General features: G+C 39.0%; 2 protein-coding genes across 2 annotated transcripts in view; one reads left to right on the top strand and one right to left on the bottom strand.

Annotated features, from left to right (window-relative positions):
- The first annotated feature begins 1178 nt into the window (after nucleotides 1-1178).
- On the top strand, nucleotides 1179-19714 carry LOC109422054 (peroxisome assembly protein 10-B). The gene is made up of 4 exons (XM_019696688.3): nucleotides 1179-1315; nucleotides 1466-1762; nucleotides 1821-2063; nucleotides 19000-19714. Exons 2-4 carry the CDS (start codon nucleotides 1490-1492, stop codon nucleotides 19384-19386), a joined length of 903 nt encoding a protein of 300 aa, XP_019552233.3. The 5' UTR covers nucleotides 1179-1315; nucleotides 1466-1489; the 3' UTR covers nucleotides 19387-19714.
- LOC109422055 (sushi, von Willebrand factor type A, EGF and pentraxin domain-containing protein 1) overlaps nucleotides 19436-23437 on the bottom strand; it is a 238195-nt gene continuing 234193 nt past the window's right edge. Inside the window, exon 10 of the mRNA XM_019696689.3 lies at nucleotides 19436-20434. Coding sequence (XP_019552234.3) covers nucleotides 19911-20434 — 524 coding nt within the window. The 3' untranslated portion in view covers nucleotides 19436-19910. The remainder of the gene's footprint in view (nucleotides 20435-23437) is intronic.

The following is a 23437-nucleotide window of genomic DNA, read 5'->3' as shown; positions in this document are numbered from 1 at the left end:
GATGCCCTCTAAAAATTCCTTCTGGGTTTCCTCTAGTTCCGTTCTCTTTTCGCCAGGATTTCCATCTGGTAATTTCAGAAAAAAATAAACGTTTTCTAACGGGAAATGAAGGAATTACAGAACAAAAATTCAACGAAAAAAGGATGTTCTACTAGAGGTATCTATGAACGAGTTCATAGAAGAAATCCTGAAGAATTTCCTGCACGGTCGTTTGTGAAAACCCATTAATGGGTGAAAAAACACCCATTTTCGCTAGAAGTGCCTCTCCCCATTTAATTGGTAAAGGCTGTTTACCCATTAACGGGTAAACACAGTTTATGTCAAATGATGGGTAATTTTTTACCCATTTTGAAAAAGCGGCGGTACCGTAAAATGGGTGAAAAAATACCCATTTTGAGGAAGAAGTTTTAAGCAGGAAATTTCAATGGAATTCAAATAAAATGAACTGAGAATAGTCAGTCTTCACGCTTTATTTAAAAAATAATACATTTTCTTGCGCCTGTACAATATAATAGTTACATTCACATTATAATTACTGCTGAAAATCATCATCCTACTGGAATCCGGAAGCTTGAACATCCTGGTGGTGTATTCCAAATTGTAACCTTAAAATTGTCAAAAATTTGCACATGAAATATTGACAACTATAGTATTGAATAATGTGCGTTACTTACCTTTTGTATAGAATACGGTGTTATAGTTTCTTTGAACTAATGCAGGAAACCTTCAGCAAGCGGGAGCAGTAAAATAATTGTTCACTTTTGAACAGAAGAATCTCTCGACTTTCCCAACGTTCCAACTACTTTTTCACCCATTAATGGGTAGATGGTCTGATCCTTTAAATGGGTATTTTTTTACTCTTTTTATTTTCTTGAGTTCACCCATGTTTTGACAGATCTGCATGCTTCTCAAAAATGAGTGTTTTTTTACCCATCGATGGGTTTTCTCAAACAACCGTGTGAACTCCAGAAGGATGATGATGATGATGCTGAAGGAATTTCCCATACATCAAGATAGACTGAGAAATTCCTTGTGAACTTTAAACAGCCCTCGTTAAAATCGTGGACGATTACGTCTGTTTTTCTGTGATGTAAGTTTGGTCCATTTCAAAAGTTACACGAGAGATAAAAATGTTTGAAATGTTTGAGAAAATCTGGCTGCACTGCCTGAGAGTGCGGAGAAAATCGTCGAATCAAAACAAAAACATTGCTGCACTTTGCCCTTCTGCTCTGTAATGTAATTTTTTGATAAAAATAAGTGAATTTCTCTGATAAAAGCCAATTTTTACTGTTAGACTAGCTCTACAGATCGAAAGGTATGTAATATTAAACAAAAAATGCGTAAAATTTTCATCTAAACGAAATTACCACCGGGATTCTCATCTCATGCACTTCGAGTGTCACTTCCACAATCCGAGTATAGGGCACATTGGGGCTAATGTATGCTTTGCCTGGCGCATCTTCAGATTTCAGATTTACTGGCCAGCAAAATGCCCCTCTACCACGCGAACGCCGGCCAGGCGGAAATCATCCGCACCATCCAGAAGGATCAGACCTACATCGACGAGATTCGGTCACAGCTAAGCGACATCTTGCTGCTGGTGAGCCAGCGGAACTGGTTCAAGTACAATCATCTGTGCAAGCTGATTGCCGAGGTGCTGTATCATCACTATGCCATTGTGCACAATCTGCAAACGCTGGGCGAAGAGTACACTGGGATCATTCAGGTTGATTCCAACTATGTGATGCTGCCGAATAAGGCGGTTTGTATTGTTAGAATTCTACAGCATTCGTAGTTGATTCACAGTTTTCTCTTTTCAGTTGCAAATCTTTGCCATCCTGTTGGAGTACGGTGGGGAGCACGTGGTCGATAGGATTCTCACAAGGTTGCAAACTGAGATCGATCGCAGTGAAGAGATGCTGCCGGAGGCGAAGGAACGGTTAGTTCGGCTGCTGGATGGATTGAAGTTCATTGTTCCTTACGTGCGAGGCTTTCATACCAGTGCGTTCTACATCTGCGGCGGAAGGTACCACATCTCCAAGCGGTTGACCGGGATTAACTATGTAAGTACGACATGGTGGGGACTTAGTAGCTGAGATGGTGAACGTTTTGCGATTTCGCCAATCATTCTAACCGGGTTATACTGATAGCTCCTGCTGACATTCCTACATGAGATCCTTGTGGGATTCTTCCATTGATTGATTTTGGTTTTTGAACAGTAGTTTCTGCTGAGATTACTCCTAGATTTTTTCTGAGACTCCTTCAGAAGTCTTACCCGTTTTTCGAGAAGAAGAACTCCTGGGGTCCCACCATGCGGGATTCTTCCACAAACTACTTACCAGTAGCCTAAGGGACAGTAGCGTAGCTAGGAATTTGGGGGCCTGGTGCGGAACAAAATTCGTGGGCCCCCATGAAAATTACTGATCGCACTGTTGTATTTTGTACAAAACAATAAAAAAACCAATGAAATCCATCAATGAACGTAAGATTTATTCTAAGAATTATGTCGAATTTCTTAAATGAACTATTTGGGAATTGTACCAAGTAATCTTTAAGGAATTCTTCAAAGATTGCTTGACCGTTTTCTAAAAAAAAAAACTTTCTTTAAGAACAATTTGTCTTCAACAATCTTTCAAGTCGTTAATGCAAGGATGTTAATGCAAGGATGTCATTCAGTATTTCTATAAGCACTCCTTCAGGAGTTCTTACAGTGTTGTCTCCGAGGATGTTTTCAAAAATACTTCAAAGTACTTCAAAAGATTCTTGCAAAGGCTTCATCGAGTATTTCTCGAAACATTTGTTCAAGAAGTCCACCAGGGTTTCTATAAATAATATTTCTGAGGATTCATTTAGAAGATTCCAGAAAAAAAATGCTACAAAAAAATCTCCAAAGATTTTTTTGGAACCACATATTTTTCCGAATAAATAAAATCGGAATCGGGTTCTGTAGGGGTATCCCGATTATTTCATAATCGGAATCTCCGTCCAAAACATAGTCGAAATCCAAAATTTCATCATTTTTGGTGCCCGGGAACTATATTTAAAATCCATATAAAGTTTGTATGGGGATTTTTTTTGTTCGAGGTGATCTGTCATTTTATCGATTGAATTGTCATTATACCCACGGAAATTAAAACTGTTTAGTTAATTTGACCGGGAACACAAAGGAATTGAAAAGCAAAAAAATCACGTTATGCTCACAAGGATTTCAAGGATTTCTTCAGAAATTCCTCCAATGATTCCTTAAAGAACGCTTGTTTCGATAAAAATTTGCAAGGGTTCTTCAAGTCCCAAAGAATCCGTTTTCTAAATATCCAAGGATTCCTACAGAAAATCCTCTAAGAAAATTCTCAGAGGAACTTCGTAGGAGTTTTGCAGAAATTCTTTCGAAAATTTCTTCTGGAATTCCTCCAACGAATTCTTTAATATTCATCAACTCAAGGACATTTTCCAAGGATTCCTACAGGAATTTTTGCTAACATTTCTCTGGGCACTATTTAAAAAAATCTATTGTGATTTTTCAAAGTTCTTTCGAGACCTTCTTTTACCAGGTTATTAATGATTCCGCTAGAAATTCCTCCAAAAAAATCGTTTAAAAAAATCTCTGAGAATTCCTGGTAGGGTCAACATGCCCTTAATAATCCTACAATCACAAATGAATTTTATTCGAAAACAAAGCGATTACGGAACCGATGATTACGTAATTTTTGTTATCATTCGTGCTCACTTCTAACAAAAATACAAAAAAAAAGAAACAAAAAGCGCTCCATTCCTTTGATTTGAGACGGATGAAAATTGGAGCGTATATGCTTAAATAGTAAAGGAACAGATGCCCTATCTAATCAAATAAAAAAAAATCTCATGTTACTCCAAGGATTCCTCCTAAGACTGTTTTGCCACTTTCTTCGGGAATTCTTTAAGAATGCCTAGAAGCATCTTTTAAGTGATTAATGCAAGATTAAGATTTCATAGAGGATATCCATAGGGAATTCTTCAGGAATCGCTTTTAGAATTCCTACACGGAGAGACGAAACTACCCAAAAGTGAGTTCTTTCCACCCAACTTCGGGGTTGCGTGCGTCAAGCCAATTTTGAGTTGATGGAATCGATGTTTTTGTTGGGTTGTTCCCGCTTGCTTCCATGTGAAAAAAATACCTAATTTTAAGTTTTTTCCACTCAACCGAAATTTTGACTAGGTTGTATTCACTCAAATTAGAGTACTGTGCTAGAAACTCAGTTTTGGCTTGACGCACGGAACTGCAAAAGTTGGGCTGTTTCTCTCTTCACTCTCTGACAACAACAGAAAGAGCGCATGAAAAGGGAGATGAAAAAGAACTCAATTTTGAGTTTAAAAGTACCTAATTTTGAGTTTTTCAGTTTCTCCGTGTACGGGAATTTTTCCAAGGATTTCTTAAATATTTCTTCAAAACAAAACTTTCGAAAATTATCAAAACACTCTTTCAGAATTCCTTCAAGGATCTTGTTAGAAACTACTGCAAGGGTTTCATCAATCGGATAAAGCTTTCCTTGTTTAATTTATTTAACAGTTTCTCCAAGAATTCTACCGAGGATTACTCTTGGGACTTTTCCAGGACTCGCTTTAGGAATTCTTCCAAGGTTTTATTCAAAATTTTAAAGAAATTCCTTCAAAGAGGCCTTTAGAAATCCCTCCCAAACTTTCTTCGGTAATTTTTCTAAAGATGTCTTTAGTAGTTCATCCAATAAATGCTCTCACGATTTCTCCAAAGATTCGTTCAAAATTTATTGAAGTATTCTCTTAGAATTTCCTCAATTGATTTAATTCATTCTTACTTAAACTTTCAGGACGCGCGCCTGTTCGAGCCTATAAATACACTGTGCATGCGCTGTATACGACGAGCGAGGTTTTTTTTTGCATTGTTGTACTTTTTCCAACGACGCGCGTCCTGATGTCCCCAAGTATTTCACAAATTATTTTTTTTACAACGAATCTTTCGGGCATTCTTTCATGCAAGGATTTCTTCATGTATTTATATAATTACTTCAGCAAGATTTTTTCGAAGATTTTTTAGAAATTCCTCCAATAATTTATTCAAGGATTCAAAAACTCCTCATTAGAAATGAAAAAAAAAATTTTTTTCAAGAAATAAAATTAAAAAAAAAACATTTTTAGAAATTGCTTTGTGATTTTCTTAGGAAATTGTTTGTAAACTTCTTTGGTTTTTTTTGGAAATTCCTTAGGTAATTCCTTCGCGATTTTCTTCGGCCGTTCCGTTTTAAATTCTGTTTTTTTTTTTAATTCGCAAGAGTGTATCTCATAGAACTGCAAAACCAGACAAAAACCATTATGCAGCTGGATTTTGTCTGGTTTACGTAATTTCGTAAAGGATTATGAAAAAAAATCCAGAGGAATTACCAAAGGAATTTTCTGAGGAATTACCGGAGTCAGTCAAACGAATTGACTAAGGAATTTTCAAAGTACCTGTCGAATGAATTTCTAAAGGAACGATTGAAATAAAAACAAACGTAAATTCCAGGCATATTAGCAAAGGGACTGCTGGTGAAACTTTCAATGAAATCGCTGAAATCCCGTAGGAGTTTCCTGATAAAGCAATTGCCCAAAGAATATCGAAACTTTAAAAATAATACCTAAAATCAATTTCGAATATTATTGCCAAAAAATTATCAAAAGAGCTACCAAAACAAATTCCAAAGGAATTGCCGAAAAAAATGCCAAATGAATTAACCAATCAATTTCCATATGTATTGGCGAAGAAGTTTCCAAAAGAGTGTTGACGTTATTCCCAAAGTAATTATCAGATGATTTTTCAAATGAATAGTAAAAAAACAGCAAAAGGTTGCAGACAAAATTTTTAAAGAAATTTCCGTAGAAATAAGAATCTGAAGTTCGTAAAGTCATAGCTGAAACATTGCCGAGAGTTCATTAAAGAAGTTTTCAAAGGAATTGCCTAACAATTTCTTAACAGATTTGCCGCAGAAATTTTCAATGATACTTCTAACAGAGATCCTAAAAAAAAGCTTGAGAATTTTTGCCAAAGGGATAGCGCACTCAATTTTTGACACAATAGCTGAAACAGTTTCCAAAATAATAGCCACAGAAATTTTCTAGAAATAATGCAGAATGAAATCAGAAAAAAAAATTCTAAGGGAATTGGAATTTCCGAAGAAATTTTTTAGAGTATTTGCTGAAGAGATTAAGATATTCCTTAACGAATTGCTGCACGGATTTTCAAAGTAATTGGTGAAAAAAAATCCAAAGCAAATTTCCGAAGAAATGCATCAGAAATTCTAATAAAAAAATTAATTTCCTTCCAGAATTCTCACAGAAATTCTTCCAGAAAATTCTACTGTGATTCTTTCAATGAATCCTTCAGGTATTCTTACAAGGTTTCCATCAGGAACGCCAGTTTCGTCCAGATGCCCTTCACGAAACTTTTAAAAATGATTCTTACGATTGCATGGTGCATTTGTTCCAAGTGAAGTACTCCAAGAACTTTTTCTTGAATATATTATACGATTTATCTATGAATTACTTCAAGGACTTTTTCCCAAATTTCTCTAAGATTTCCTTCGAAAGTTGCTACAAACTCCTCCATGCGTTTCTGAAGCATTTTTTTCAATTATATGTATGTGTTCCCATGAATTCTATAAAAAGTTTTTCAAGATTTCCACAAATGATTCTTTTGGAGCTACCTCACATAATCACTTCAGCAATTTTAGAAAAGAATCCTTCAGGAATTCTTTTTTTAAGAAATTTCTCCAAGAATTTCTTTTTGCAATGCCTCAAATGGTTTTTCTTGAAGTCCTTCAAAGGATTTCTTAAGAATTTGTTCAAGCATTTCTTTAGTTCTTCCTGCAGGGATTTCGTCAGAATTCCTCCAATAATTGCTGTAGAAAATCGACCAAAGATTCCTTATGCGAATTTTTCAAGTCCTTTTTCACAATTCGTTCAATAACGAATGGAAGTTCAGCGAAGATTTAATCTTTTTCTCCAAGGATTTTTTTTTTTTCAAGCTACAATACAAAGATTCGTTCAAGGGTTTTTTAAAGTTTTCCTTCAGATAATCCTACAAGTATGAACACATTCATCCCCAAAGGATTTATACAGAATTTCCCCCAAGGCCTCCTGCATAAATTCCTCCAAATATACAGGATCTCTTTTATTTTTCGATTTGCGCCATTGCTTTCTTTGAGAAATAATAGTCATGTCATCATTAGTTCTTCCAAAAATCTCTTCACCTTCAAAATTTCTTCAGGAATTCTTTACCTAAATCCTTAAGCTACTCCTTGTACTGTAGTAATCCTTCAAGAATGTCATCAAAGATACCTGCAAAATCAACCCAATGATTCTTTCCGAATACGTCTTGGAATTCATCAAGACAAAGATTCTATTAGAAATTCCTCCAAAAATTCTTGCAAACATTACTACAAGAATTCCTTCGGGAATACCTCCACAATTTCTTTAGAAAATCTTCCATGGATCCATTCAGGTATGGCTTCAAGCGTGATCTCCGAAATTCATGAAAAATATTTTCCATGAGGAACTCCTACAAGATTATTTCTTAAGGCTCATCTGAGGGATTCCTTGAAGGACTTCATGACATAATCCTTGTAGGATTTTATGAAGGAATTCGAAGAGGTATTCCTGAATGAATGTTTGAAGAAATTCCTGAAAAAATCCTTGAAGGAATTCCTGAAGGATTTCTTGAGAAGTTCCTGTAGAAATGCTTGGAGAAGTTCCTGAAGGAATGCATCATTGTAAGCTTTCCTAAATCAATGCTTAGAGGAATTTCTAAAGTAATCCCTGAAAAGAGTTCTGAAGTTAATCTTAGAGGAATTTTTGTAGAACTCCTGATAAATCTTAAAAGATATCCCCGGAGACAAGGACCTTAACTGAAGGAATTCCCGCAGAAACCCTTCAAGGAATATGTAGAAAGAAATGATTGATGAAATAGTTGGAATAAGTTGATTGCATTTTTTGTACGAGAGTAAAACTTAGCCACAAACTTTTGTTATTACAGTTTTGACGTGACATGTGTTCAGATCTTAACTTAACTTTAATAAATGAGACCTCTGAATTCCAATTGCTATCCTGAGCTAAATAAACAGCTATGTTTGGTCCTGTGGTTGGGATAAGTATCAGGGACATTTTCATTATGCTCATGAATTTTACTTCCATATCGGTACTGAGTTTCGTAAAATTATATTTTGATTTCTAGCACATTTTTTCTTGTATTTCGGGACCCCTGTAGGTACAAAGAGCAATCATCGAAAAAAAAGGACTTCAAATAAGTCATCTGTGTGCCCATTTCAAAATCTCGCGAAGGGGTCCCTACAAACTCTTCAGCAGATCTGCAAGTATTGAACTTATAATTGTAGCAAACTTTCGCTATTTAAAAAAACTTTATTCAAACTAGTGTAAGAAACCTTCACTGATTTGGAGGCCCCTTGAATTCGGGGGCCCGGTGCGGACCGCACCTCCGCACCCCCCCTTGCTACGCCACTGCTAAGGGAGATCCTTTTGGAAATTCAGCTGATTGCTCTGTAATTCCTCCGAAACATTTTTTTTTGAACTTGTCTCAGATGATGGAATTACTAATTTTTCGTAATATAGTTTGTTTCTGGGATTACATTTCTCCAGCAATTCCTTTCCTCTGGTGGAGCAGAGTAAAAAAAAACTTCTGAAGACATTCCAAAATGCACTGAAGTAATCTGGAAAGAATTACTGAACGAACGAATTCATTCTCTTCAGAATCCCCCCGGGATTATCTCTAGAATCTTTCCGGGATTGTTCCCAGACTCTTTAATTCTTGTCAGAGTGAAGAAGATGTTTGGTTTTCGGGGAGTGAAACCTCGAAGCAACCCATGCAGATATGCCAGACTGATCCGTTACTTCTGGCATTTCTTCATGGACTTTTTTATGGATTCCTTTGGATTCTCCCCGATATTTCTTCAATGAACTTCACTTAGCATTTCTGCAGGCATTCCTAATGGGGTTTCATTAGTAATTCATGCAGAGATTCCTCCAGAAATTCCTCCTAGGATTTCTCTACAAATTCCTACTACATATGATACCTCTCGGAATTTTCTCAAGCGATTTTTATTGGGATTTCTTAAAGAATTCTTGGTAGGATTCTTCCAGAAGTTTCTCCGGCGATTCATTCAAAGATTTTAGCCAGGGATTCCTCGAGAAATTCCTCATGGGATTTCCCCAGAAACTAGTTTTGTCCTTCCTCCAGGAATTTCAGCTGGGATTCCTCAAGCAATACCTCCTGCGGTTCTTCCGGCAATTCCTCCTAGAACTCCTCCAGCAATTCTAACTGGAGTTCCTCCATGGCATTCTTGCTGGATTCTTTCGGGCAAGCTTCTTGGAGTCCCTCCAAAAAAATCTCCTGCGATTTCTTCAGGGACTCCTCCAAAAATTTCTCCAGGAAACCTCTACCGATTGTCTCCAGGAATTCCTCCAGGCATTCCTGATGGGATTTAACTAGAGATTTGCTATCTCCAGAAATTCGATCAGAGATTTTCATTGGGATTCCTTCAGCTGGAAATGTTGGAGATTTAGATAAGTCTTTGGAAAATTCCCTGAAAGAATCACCAAAGCCATTTTTGGAGCTATCCTATGAAGACTGCCCGGAAGAATCCCAGTAAAAATGCCAATGGAAAGCCTTAGAGGGATTCTTGCAAGTATCACACAGGCACACATTTCCCAAATGGAGTAAAACGTGCCTCTGAAGCTGACGTAGAAGGAATTTCTAGAAGAGTCCTAGGAGACATTCCTGATAGAATCACAGTAGAATGTATTCCCAGTTCGAGCTCCTGGATGAAGGTCAAGAGAAGGTTTTGGTGGAATCTCATGAGCAATTTTCGGAAAAATCCCAGGATAAAACTACTGGAGGAAGCACCGAAGAAACTTCTGGAAGAATCCCAGGTAGATTGCCTTGAAATCATTCCAGCAAGGGGTTTTAAAGGAATTCCAGGAGAAATTTCAAGAAGTATTTCAAGAATTTCTGGAGTCCTAAGAGGAATTGCTGGAACAACTACAGTAGGAATGACTTAAGGAATCCAGTTGGGATTCTTGGAGGAAGGCCAAGGGAGTTCCTGGAGCAATCTCATAATAAATTTATGCGGAAATCTTTGGATCTTTGGAAGAATCTCAGGAAAAAATCTCTGGGAGAATTTTCAGAAGGATTCTGGGATGCATTATTATAGAAAATTTTGCGGAAATCCTGGTAATTCTCGGAGGAAACTATACAGGAATTTCTCGAGAAACTCCATCAGGAATGTCTGGAGGAATTAAAAGAAAAAAATCCTTGAAGAAATAACTCGAGCAATACCTCGAGAAGCCCCTGCAAGAACTGGTAGAGGTATTATGAAGAAATCTACAGAGAAGGCCCTGAAGGAATCGTATGGGGAATTTCTAAAAGAATCTCAGCAATATTTCCCGGAAGAATTACAGCCAGCAAGAATGTCAGGACAAATTCCTAAAGGAATCACAAATATTTTTGGAGGTATCATAGTTAGAATAACTGTGGAGAAGAAACTGCTGGAAGTACCGCAGTAAGAGTTGTTTGAGGAAGGCCTAGGGGAGTTTCTGCTGGAATGCCATGAAGAATTTCTGAAGGAATCTTTGGATAAACTCTCTGGAGAATGAGTCCTGAATGAGTCCATGGTGGAATTTCTGCTGAATCCCAGGAAAATTGCCTAGAAGGATCCCAGCAAAAAAGCCAAGAGAAAGCTGCAGTAGAATCCCTAGCAGAATTTTTGAAGTATGTATCACAGTTAGAATTTCTGGAGGAATCCTAGCAAGAATAGCTGGAAGAATTGAAAATTTACTGGGGGAATCCCTGGATGAAATCATCGAAGGAACTCTTAGGAAATCACCGGAGGAATTTCTGGTAGAATGTCCAAAATATACCACGAATAATCCCAGCAAAAATTCCTGAAGAAATTCCACGAGAAATCTCTACAGAAAACCCTAGAAGAACTCCTGAAAGTATCACAGTAAGAATTTCTGAACGAATCTCAATAGGAATTGCTTGAGGAATCTGAGCTGAAGTTCATGGAGCAAGGCCAATAGGAGCTCCTGGAGAAATGCCAAGAGGAATTTCATATTCATTTGATTCAGGTCTGATTCACTTCATATTTAAGTGATTCGGGTCTGATTCACTTCATATTCAAGTGATTCAGATTCCATTCACTTTACATTCAAGTCATTCAGGTCTGATTCATTTGATACTCAAGTGATTCAGGTATGATTCACTTTATATTCAAGTGAATCAGATCTGATTCACTTCAAAATCAAGCGATTCAGGTCTGAGTAATTTCAATTCAAGTGATTCCGATCTGATTCACTTAATATTCAAGAGATTCAAATCTGACTCACTTGATATTCAAATGATTCATGTCTGATTCACTTGAAATTCAAGTGATTCTGATCTGATTTACGTCATAATCAAGTGATTTAGGTCTGATTCTTTTCATGTTGAGTTCATTCAGGGCTTATTCTCTTCACATTCAAGTGATTTAAGTCTGAGTCATTTTAATCCAAGTGATTCATGGCTGATTCACTTCATATGCAAGTGGTTCAGAATCCATTCACTTCTTATTCAAGTGAATCAGTTGCCATTGTGACAACGACTTTTCGAACGACTTGACTGATGGATGTACTTTTGCATATTATCAGGATAGAGATATAGCAGCACAAATTTAGCAGCACAAAATTTTTGAGGGGTGATGCTATATTCAACTGTGTGTTCCAATACTTTTTTAAGTGGGTTCGTACTAATAACAGGTAATGTAAATACCAGGAAGATTACCCGGAAGAAGCTCAGCTAGAATGCTTGAAGAAATCCCTTAAAATTTCTGAAGATATTTCCAGTTTCCAGCTCCCTCTCGCCCACTAGTCATCAAGAGATCACCGTTTACTACCAGAACGTTGGCGGTATGAATAGTAGTATCGCGGATTTCCGTGTTGCTATCTCCGACAGTTGCTACGACATCATCGTTCTTACCGAGACTTGGTTGGATGCACGAACACTCTCCCGCAACGTTTTTGGCAATGACTACGAGGTTTTTAGATGTGATAGGAGTGCCGATAACAGCACAAAACTAACAGGTGGGGGCGTTCTAGTAGCTGTGAATTCTAGGCACAAAGCGAGGAGAGTAGATAACTCCTCTTGGACTCGCTTGGAGCAAGTATGGGCTTCCATCAAACTGGGCGATCGTACACTTTTTCTCTGTGTGCTGTATATTCCTCCTGATCGGGTACGTGATGCTTCTCTCATTGAATCGCATTGCCGGTCGATCTTTTCCATTCTGGAAATCGCCAAACCCAGAGATGAAGTCGTCATGATGGGTGACTTCAATCTTTCAGAGATCACGTGGAAGGCATCATGCAATGGATTTCTCTTTCCTGACGTGGAGCGGTCAGTAATTCACTCCACCGCATCTTGTCTTTTGGACAACTATAGTGCTGCAACTCTCGCTCAAATCAACCACGTCACCAATCAGAACAACCGTAGTCTGGACCTCTGCTTCGTCAGTGCACAGGACACTGCTCCACCCATATGCGAAGCGCCGGCTCCTCTAGTGAAATTAACAGTCCACCATCCTCCTTTGCTGTTAACAATCGACGCAAAGTCGCCTCTTGAATTCGTCATTTCACCGATCGCCGTTTCCTATGATTTCCACAAGGCTGATCATCGTAGCATTGCCGAAGTGTTATCCGGTCTGGATTGGGGTGATATCCTTGACACCGAGGACATTGAGGTGGCTGCTCAAACCTTGTCCAATGTGCTGGCATACGTTATTGACAGACACGTCCCCAAAAAGCTGCACCGCAATACATCGCGTCGTCCTTGGGAAACAAGCGAACTGCGTATGTTGAAATCTGGAAAGAGGGCCGCTCTGAGGAAATTCACCAGACACCGCACACTGCAACTCCGGAACTACTATGTGAGGATCAATTACGAATATAAGCGCATTGCGAAACAATGCTTCCTTCGTTATCAGCGTGGCATGCAGAGGAAGCTTAAATCTCGTCCTAAACAGTTTTGGAAATTCGTAAACGAACAGCGTCAAGAATCCGGTTTGCCATCGTCTATGATGTTCAACGGCGATGTGGCCTCCTCTCCGCAAGATATATGTAATCTCTTTGCCGATAAATTTGCTAGTGTCTTCACCGATGAGCAACTGGATGACAACCACGTCACACTCGCCGCTAGCACAGTTCCACACCTTGGGCAATCGCTGAGCAGTGTAGACATCGATGAAAACATGATTGCCAGGGCTTCCGTTAAGCTCAAGACGTCGCACAACCCGGGACCCGATGGAATTCCATCGGTAATTGTCAAGGCGCAAATCATCAACCTATTGCCACCACTGCTTCACGTTTTCCGACTCTCCGTAACTACTGGCCTGTTTCCGTCCACATGGAAGCTTGCGCACATGTTCCCAGTACATAAAAAAGGGAACAGGCAAGAGATTGGCAACTATCGCGGTATTACTTCGCTCTGCGCCATCGCCAAGTTGTTCGAGATTGTCATCATGGACCCGTTGCTCGATCACAGCAAATCGTTTATTAGCACCGAGCAACATGGATTTCTGCCTGGTCGCTCAACGGCCACTAATTTGCTGTGTCTTACCTCCTCTATCATCGAGAGCATGGAGAAACGCGTTCAAACCGATGTCATTTACACCGACCTGACTGCAGCATTCGATAAATTGAACCATCGTATTGCTGTAGCTAAACTCGATCGGCTGGGGATACATGGAACCCTCCTGCAATGGTTTCAATCTTATCTTACAGGTCGCCGCCTGTCTGTCGTCATAGGTGACTGTCAGTCCGTTTAATTTGCCGCAACGTCTGGTATCCCACAAGGTAGCCACTTGGGTCCACTGATCTTTTTGATATATTTTAATGACGTGAACTTGGTGATCAAATGCCCACGGTTATCCTACGCGGATGATCTCAAACTGTATCTTCGTGTTCGATCGATTGAAGACTGCTACTTCCTCCAACGTCAGCTGATTGCGTTTGCTGAATGGTGTACTCTAAACCGAATGGAAGTTAACCCGTCCAAGTGCTCGGTGATTTCCTTTACGAACAAAAAACGGTCAATACTATTTGATTACAGTTTGTCAGGCACCCAAATTGAACGCGTCAGTCAAGTCAAAGACCTTGGTGTAGTTTTGGATGAAAAGCTCTCTTTTAAACAACATATCAACTACGCCGTCGGAAAAGCCTCTAGCATTCTCGGCTTCATATTCAGAATAGCAAGAGAGTTCACGGATATCTTCTGCCTTAAGTCCTTGTACTGTGCCCTATCCCGATCCATACTTGAGTACTGTTCGGTTGTCTGGAACCCATACTACAACAATGGAGTTGAAAGGATTGAGTCTGTTCAACGGCGGTTTTTAAGATATGCTCTTCGACGTTTGCCTTGGTCCAATCCGTATAATTTGCCAAGTTATGAAAGCCGTTGCCAGCTGATACATCTGGAACCTTTATCGACCCGTAGGGACACAGCCAGGGCTTTACTGGTCTCGGACACTCTGCAAGGACGCCTTGATTGCCCCGCCATTCTGGGTCAACTAAATATTAATGTTCAACCTCGTGCTCTTCGCAACAATTACATGCTGCGGCCACCCTTAAACCGGACGAACTACAGTATGTTTGGGGGTGTTAACGGCCTGCAACGTAACTTCAATAGAGTTTGTTCATTATTCGATTTTAATGTGTCTCGTCAAATACTTCGTTGGAGGTTTAGTTTGTTTTTTTCAAGGCGTAATTAGTTTGTAGTTTTGTATGTTTTTTTTTGTTTGTTAATTTTGACTATTAATTGGATTGTGTTAACAGCTTTTCTTGTGCTTATGTTTAAGTTTTATTTTTGACTGCGATATGTTACTTTGTCATGTTGGACTTTAGATTTAAGTAAAATCATTGGGGCTTATATAGAGCCTGTTGATTAGATAAATCAATAAATAAATAGAAAGGTTATCTTGAATAATCTCACCAATAATTCCTGAAGGTATCAGCCCATCAGGACTGTCTGGAGGAATCCTAAGAGAATTTCAGTGAAGAAATAACTGGAAATTCATATTCCAGAGAAATCAAAGAACGATATTTACTTCACCTGGGAGGATGTTGTTAGAAGTGCGAACCGAATTCGGCAAAAACATAACTAGTGTTCAAGAAGTCGATTCCAACGTTTTTTTAAATAGTTTTTCGGACGGATTATGCTTCCACAAAGCCTTTCAAAACGAAAGCGATTAACACCCCTAATTCCCTGAAGAAGATGTAATACACATCGAAACGTCGGTTGAAGGAGAATATCTGATCGTTTGATTGCAATTGCGACTGCCACGCCGAAAATCCTCCCAGGTGTCCAGATACCTCAGTCGAAAGCTGCCTCCAGATATTTACTTCGTAATCTATCAGGTCCAGTAAGTCTTCTGAGAAAGGTTAATAGACAGTATCAGATCAGTCGGGATATCCTAGGTCATCTAAACTGTTCTTGAGTTTAGATCCCAAAGTCTACGGGTGTAACGGCAACTTCTTTCATTATACAAGGCTACAATTTGTAATCTATCATGTCCAGTAAGTGTTCTGAAAGTTCAATAGACAGACAGTATAAGACAGTCCGGATATCCCAAAGTCTACGAGTATAACGGCAACCTCTTTTATTATACAAGGCTACGATTTGTAATCTATCATGTCCATCAAGTCTTCTGAAAGTTCAATCTATATATATAAAAATGCAGTGGCATACGTGGGACCGCGCATAACTTGCGAACGGAAGGTCCGATTTTGGTCGTCTTAGTTTTGTTCTGTTAGTTTTCACCCAAGGAGGGTTTATAGGGCAAAAAACATGGAAAAATTGAGAGTTTTTGAAAATCCATCTACCATACATTTTGTGACCGGGGAATTTTTCTTGGATAGAAACTTGAAACGAAAAAAAAACGCAGTAGGCAAGACAAAGTTTGCCGGGTACAGCTAGTAGACAGTATAAGATCAGTCGGGATATCCTGGGTCATCCAAACTGTTCTTGAGTTTAGATCCTAAAGTCTACGGGTGTAACAGTAACTTCTTCCATTATACAAAGCTACTATTCGTAATCTATCAGGTCCAGTAAGTCTTCTGAGAAAGGTTAATGGACAGTATCAGATCAGTCGGGATATCATAGGTCATCTAAACTGTTCTTTAGTATAGATCCCAAAGTCTACGGGTGTAACGGCAACTTCTTTCATTATACAAGGCTACAATTTGTAATCTATCATGTCCAGTAAGTCTTGTGAGGAAGTTCAATAGACAGTACCAGATCAGTTGGGATATCCTAGGTCATCTAAACTGTTTTTAGTATAGTTGCTTAAGTCTACGGGTGTAACGGTAAATTCTTTCTTTATACAAAGCTACGATTAGTAATCTATCAGGTCCAGTAAGTCTTCTGAAAGTCGAGATATCCTAGGTCATCCAAACTGTCCTTGAGTTTAGATCTTAAAGTCTACGTGTGTAATGGAAACTTCTTTCATTATACAAAGCTACGATTTGTAATTTATCATATCCAGTAAGTGTTCTGAAAGTTCAATAGACAGTATAAGATCAGTCGAGATATCCTAGATCATCCAAACTGTTCTTGAGTATAGATCCTAAAGTGTACGGGTGTATCGGAAACTTCTTTCATTATACAAAGCTACTATTTGTAATCTATCATGTACAGTAAGCCTTCTGAAAGGTTAATAGACAGTATCAGAACAGTCGGGATATCCTAGGTCATCCAAACTGTTCTTGAGTTTAGATCCCAAAGTCTACGGGTGTAACGGAAACTTCTTTCATTATACAAGCCTACGATTTGTAATCTATCATGTCCAGTAAGTCTTCTGAAAGTTCAATAGACAGTATAAGACAGGTCATCTGAACTATTCTTGAGCTTAGATCCTAAAGTCTACGGGTGCAACGGTAACTTCTGTTACTATCAAGAGCTGATAGTCAAGGATTGGACGATCAAGAAGATTAGGATCAAGAGCTGAACTTCAGGATTGGAGTTTGGACGACTCTCAATGTCCCAAAGGTTAATAATAATGTTTAGTAGACTTCAGGTTGGTCCAGTCACCGCGATTGATTATGAAACGTTACTCAGTATGTCAGCTATAACTGATGTTACGAGTGTAGATCTGAAGTTCTGAACTCCACGATAGTTTGGCTGACCTGGAACATTTCAATAGTGTCTTTTTATTTATTTATTTATTTATTTGTAAGTTAATTCATCTGACAATAAATATTAGTCTTAATGAATCGTAAATACTATTTCTAAAACTATTCACATTCATTCCGAAGTCAAAATTAGGATATGCTTCATTAAAAACATTCATCATTGAGCGAATGGGCTCATTCACATCATAGTTATAAAAACGACGAGGAAGACGAAAGAAGTCGCTAGAACAAAGCGTATAGGCGGGCACATTTATATCCAACGACGCTAGAAGGTATGGAGCATCCATTTTACCGGCCAGGATTTTGAACACAAATACTGCCTTGGCAGTTTTCCTTCGATGCTCTAATGTCTCGATGTTTATCAGCCGACATCTTGCTTCATACGGTGGCAGATTAAAGGGATCATTCCAATGAAGATTGCGTAGGGCAAACCTTACGAACTTACGTTGAACAGCTTCCATACGGTCAATCATTGTGGCATGATATGGGTCCCACACCACCGAAGAGGTTTCCAGTATGGGTCGTACTAGTGAAACGTATAAAGCCTTCAATGTATACGGGTCACGGAACTCCTTTGTGATTTTAGACACAAATCCTAGCTGGCGGCGAGCTTTCCGGAGAATTTCCTCATAGTGCATTTTGTACGTAATTTCGCTGTCTAGTATAACTCCGAGGTCACGTACAGATTCAACACGCAGGAGTGGTTCGTCATCCACGGCATATTCGTGCACAATTGGACTTTTTTTGCGTTGGAAACTTATGACGGAGCACTTGGGGACACTGAGCGTCATGTTGTTCGCCCGGCACCAAACGACAAGCCGATCAAGCAGGTTTTGTAAACGAACACAGTCAGATAGTTCCTCAATTATCATGAAAATTTTCATATCGTCAGCGTACAAAATGCAGAAATTTTCACCGATTTCAAAGACGACGTCATTGAAAAAGAGAGAATGATGACATTTGAGATTTCAAGAGCTTCGCGAAACCCAGCAGATTATGCAAGACTATTATTTATGGCGAAAACACATAAAGTTATTCTTGTAGATTTGAAAGACTTTTTTATAGAACAGTTTGGACGATCCGAAATGTCCCAAAAGTTTGTAATAAGCTAGTAGACTTCAGATTACTCCAGTTACTGCGGTTGATTATGCATCGTTACTCAGTATAACAGATATGGCTCTTGTTACGAGTGTAGACCTGAAGTTCTGAACAACAAGGTAATTTGGCTGACCTGAAATATCCCTATAGTGGTTATAAATGACACTGTAGATGTCAAGAGCTTCACGGATCCCAGTTGGTTATGCAATGCTATTATTTGTGGCGAAAATACATAGAATTATTCTTGCAGATTTGAATGACTCCACTATAGGACAGTTTGGAACACCTAGAACATCCTAGAATATAAAACACCTTTTGATATTCTTAACAAAGGTTAAATGAATACATATAAACGTATCCCACATCCAAGTTCAGCTTTTAGATCAACTGGTATGTCAATTATTTCGTTTTTTTTTTTTTTTCAAATTTAATGGTGTTCAGGATGTTCTAGGTTGTTAATGAAGCAGCACATACAAATATGCTTATTTTTCCTAATAGAGGACTTAGTTTGCAGCAACTTTGCTAAAGACAGTTTTCTGGACAGTATGTTGGGGTCATATATGACCCCTCCGGCTCCAAAGGGTTAAGGAAACACCCCCTCGCAAACACCATAAGTTCCCCAATGCCGTTAAATATCGTTGAGTTATAAATAATGTAAAGCTAAAACAAAACTTCGCTTCATTTCAGATCCTCATTCGGAACTGGCTCAAGGAGAACCACTCGATCTACGGCTTCCGAATACTGGGAGTGGTCACTTTGCTCCAGCTGTTACTATCACTAATCGTCAAGTGGTTCGAGAGAAGCAAGAAAGCACGCGCTGGCAACACTGCTGCAGTCGCATCTACTTCACAGCGATCAACTCTTCAAACGGGAAGTTCTACTTCGGGTAGTACTAGCAAAAGCAACAAGTGCGCCCTCTGCATGGAACTGGCAGTGGACTTGAGCGCAACTCAGTGCGGTCACCTGTTTTGTTGGGTTTGTATTCTGAACTGGCTGGACGAACGACAGATTTGTCCGATTTGTAGGGAAGCCATCAAAAAGTCCAGGGTGATTCGGTTGCAGAATTTTAGCTAGGGATGTCTTGCCAGGGGTCATTTCGGATTTCAATCATCATCAACCTTGGTTTCGGTAATTTATGGTTTTTTATTGTTATACTTTACTATGTACAAAGTACTAAAAGAAGCTCTTTCCAAGAGTATTGTTTTGTTACACAATTTCCTATTCGCTGCCAGTTGTAGTGGACGTCCAATAAAATTTCGCGTATTTTAGTGTAGCATTCTAAGGAAGCGGAAATATTTACATAAAAAGAAGCATTCGCTCCGCTGTCCGCCGGGAGGCGGACGCAGACTCGGCAGGAAGTTGTCGCGGTAAAAGGCCTAAATAAATTAGTATACTCGATGTATATTTTCTTCTTAAAATTTCGATTCTTTGACTTCGAACACTCCGCTTGTGGTAAGCTTAAGTCTCTCTCATCTTCGGTTCTTTTCCCGGTCGGATTTCGGGTGTTGGTGCGCGCATACAAACTAAATAACCATATCAGCTAAACTATGATTAATAGGTAAAAAGGCGATTTCCGGCGGAACGCGGAACTTGTCTGATCATCGCACGCTCACCCCGTTAATGGTGATGACGTTCCCTCGGGCAGTCGGTTCCGGTTCGTACACCTCCTCGTTGCTGCGCATCTCGTACGGAGCGTCGTAGAACTGTTCGCTGGGTATTTGGTCGTAGATGTTCTCGCCGCCGCCGTTCATGTGCCTACTGCTAATGCTATTGTTATTGCTTACGCTAAGGTTCGTTCCGTTTCCGTTTAGGCGACTGGGCGGTGGCGGATTGGTTCCACCGTTGGCCGCCCCCTGGAACGTGTTGAACGTCACCAGGTTGCCCCGATTTGGCAGGTCGAAGTTATGGCGGCCGTTTTCCAGCGAGGAATATGACATGACGGCTGCGTTTTGTTCGTCCTTGTGCTCCGCAGCTTGGACGTTCTCGGTGTTCTTGACTGGGCGGGCTTTGTTCCGGTGTAGGAATAGAACGCCGATCAGGATGAGCAGGATGACGATGATGGCGGCACCGATGGCGATTCCTGTTCCGAGGCTGTTCGTTTCTTGGGCGTCGTTGACGATCACTGGAAAAGAGAAAAAAATGGTGGAATGTTAAAAATGGCGCGAGAGAGTAAATGCACTTAAGCCTAGGTACAAGGTCAAGGACACTCAACACACGGTGGAGTATTTCACCCGAAGAGACAAAAAACCAAAAACAATACGTTGGGCTTATTAGCATCGGCCTCATTCGTTGGATTTGTAGTGAAATAATTAATTTTGTATCGTTCGTAGGCGTAGTCGCTTCAAGGCTTGTAGATCATCTCCGGTGCATTGCAAGCATTAATAATGACAATAATATAAATTGTAGAAGTGATTGATACTATCATTTACCAGATTCTTTCAGAAGCTATACTAGACTAGACTAAAGTGTCTCGAGTATACCAAAGTTACGAATCCTTGTTGTTTTGTCAGGTCTCATGCTCGATTGAAACTTGTGGATGACAGCAAATTTAATGTTGACATCTCTCCTTTTTGATTTTCCAGGTCCTCTAGGGCTCCATTGGAAATGATACAAGCTAATTCGAAAATGAAAGTAAACGAAGATTTAGATGGTGCGACGGTGAACCCGTTTGTAGTAAACTCATGGTTTACACAAGCCGAATCAAGCAAAAATTGCAAAAATCCGACCAAAAACTTTAACCCTTCCTAAAAGACGTTCGTTCGTCCTGAAATTCGTTAACAAACTAACCGTCCGAATTCAAAGAGCGCCGTGCCCGCTTTTTTTCAATACCTATGCACACAAACACAAACACTCATCTCTGCCGGCGAAACTCTTCCCTCATTCATTCGTCTACCATTCATCAACCCAGTGCGAACGCTGTACCGAAGACGCCTGTATGCATGTGTGTGTGGACCACCAACCATCTCCAAACTAGATGCGAATTTTGGCTCTCGGTCGTGCAGGCAGCACGCGAGCTGTTCATGGCTGGTTTTGGTGTAACGTATCCCGACTATGCGATTACACCAAAATCAATACTGGCTTTGCAAATAGAAACATCTCACGTTTTATAAAATTTTCATAATAATTAGCATCTATACACTACAATTGTAGTGTATAGATGCTAAGAGTTGGCACGGCGAGATCGCCACTACGAGCACTGGGGGCGGAAGCTGAAGTGAATGTGGAAATTCGTCTAAAAAGAACTGCTAAAGCGTATCCGAAAAAGGATGGCAACCGTGGCGGTGAGAACGATAGTAGTTCACTGTGAATGCAAAAGAAAGTCCCGGAAATCACCTGAAAAAGCGCAAAAACTTAGTCGACGATCCGCCAGTCACAAAAAGCGGATCGTCAACGCAATGACCCATATAACGCTTCTAAGATGTTACGCTAATTGCACCACGTCCGACCCCAACATCCTATTAGGGTTAAAAATGGTTTAGGCAAACCTACAGCATGCAAAACGGGCGTACTTTTGCAAAGGTTTGCCAAAGAAGACCTCGACTTGGCATTAGTACAGGAACCATGGGTCAAGAGTCATAGGGTACTGCAAACCCCAAGATGTAGGTTACTCTATGACAGCGTTTCTCAAACTATGGGTCGCGGAGGTTTTGACAATATTGTATTAAGTATACATAAGGTGGAACTGGATGGATTTCTTCACATTTTGGTTTTTGATTTTTCATTAAATAACGAAGCAATATTTTTTAAATTAGCTTCCATACACATTCAGGAGAAACATCAAGGTGAATTCTAATTTTCTTTCTGAGTGGAAACTGTTTCTTTTTTTCTCCAGGAACCATTTTTTTAAGAAATTTTGATAAAAAATGGTTTTTGTAAGAATTAAAAAGTTTTTCGTCCAGCCTTGAACCTTCCTCTAAATGTGAATTAAAACCGATTTAGAGAATTTCGATCCGTCATTTGATGAAAATCAAAAACCAGAAAAAAAAAGAAAATTCATTCAGTTTTGCTTTTCAAGATTAACCAACAAGAATTCTCGGATTTTTTTTTCTAGAAATAAGGTTTTTCTTTATTTCTATTCATACTTTCGTATTACGAGCCTTATTTATACATTTTTATTGAATATTAAAATTACTGCTGCCGTTCTGAAATCGATTCTGGAACAACAAGTTTAGTTTAAAATGGTGCAAGATTTTGGATTTCTCTATCAATTCAGATTTCTTTTTGCATCTATAGATTATTTTACACGCTGGAAATAAAGTGCCAAGTTCAGCAGCTAGAATTTCAGGAAAACCGAAAATCAGGCGAAAAATACATAACTTTGTTAGGTATTCGCTGCCAAATTCTATGTATATTTATTTTTATCGAACTTTGGTAGAATTTTGCATAATCTTCCGAAATCAGAACCTTTACAGAAATCACTAATAAAAAATATTAATGGGGGCATTTTTAGCCCATTCTGATTCATTCATCTCGAACTTTATGTACGTACACTCCCGTTCAAAAGTTTGGGGTCACCCCCTCAAAAACATGTAATTTTTTTAGGCCCATATCTCCGCCAATTTGTGTCCGATTTCAAAACCCTAGGTTTCATTTAAAAGATAATAAGTCAAAGAAACTTTGAACATGATTTAAAAGAAACTTTTTCAAAAAATTTTGTATGTAAACTTAACCCAAAGTTGCCAAATTTTCTAAAAAATGAATATAAACTTACGGCAATGTCGCTGGAAGTTGGGTCGACCAAATTTTAAGATGAGAGCGGTTATATGACCCATTTTCTATTAGCTTTCAACTGCTTTTTACAGAACTTAGCTAAAAAATCTAGAAAAAAAGTTATTAAGTAAATTAATCCTTGATGTCATCGACCAAAAGTTTGGGGTCACCCCTCAAAATGCTGTATCGGCCAAAAGTTTGGGGTCACTATCGTAAAACATGGAAAAGTGATTTGTTGATATCTTTGTCATCTTTCATTCAATTTTAATTCTTCTTGGCTTATTTGAAACAAAATGAATGATACTTACTGCATAGACATTGAACCACACATATTTGTTGAAATTTACATACTAAAACTTAACGTAAAGTTGTCTCATTTTTTGAAGCGTAGTAAAATGTGCTAACTTTACATAAC

Source organism: Aedes albopictus, chromosome 1 (genome assembly GCF_035046485.1).
Source record: "Aedes albopictus strain Foshan chromosome 1, AalbF5, whole genome shotgun sequence".
Lineage (NCBI taxonomy): Eukaryota > Metazoa > Arthropoda > Insecta > Diptera > Culicidae > Aedes > Aedes albopictus.
The sequence above is the reverse complement of the archived record's forward strand: the minus strand, read 5'-3'. Positions and strand labels throughout refer to the sequence as shown.

What these genes read in the sequence shown, in the direction of transcription:
- LOC109422054 (XM_019696688.3), top strand. Translation starts at nt 1,490, where the DNA reads ATGCCCCTCTACCACGCGAACGCCGGCCAGGCGGAAATCATCCGCACC. An exon ending in TGATGCTGCCGAATAAGGCG is followed by an intron (nt 1,763 to 1,820) that starts GTTTGTATTGTT and finishes TTCTCTTTTCAG; the next exon opens with TTGCAAATCTTTGCCATCCT. An exon ending in GGTTGACCGGGATTAACTAT is followed by an intron (nt 2,064 to 18,999) that starts GTAAGTACGACA and finishes GCTTCATTTCAG; the next exon opens with ATCCTCATTCGGAACTGGCT.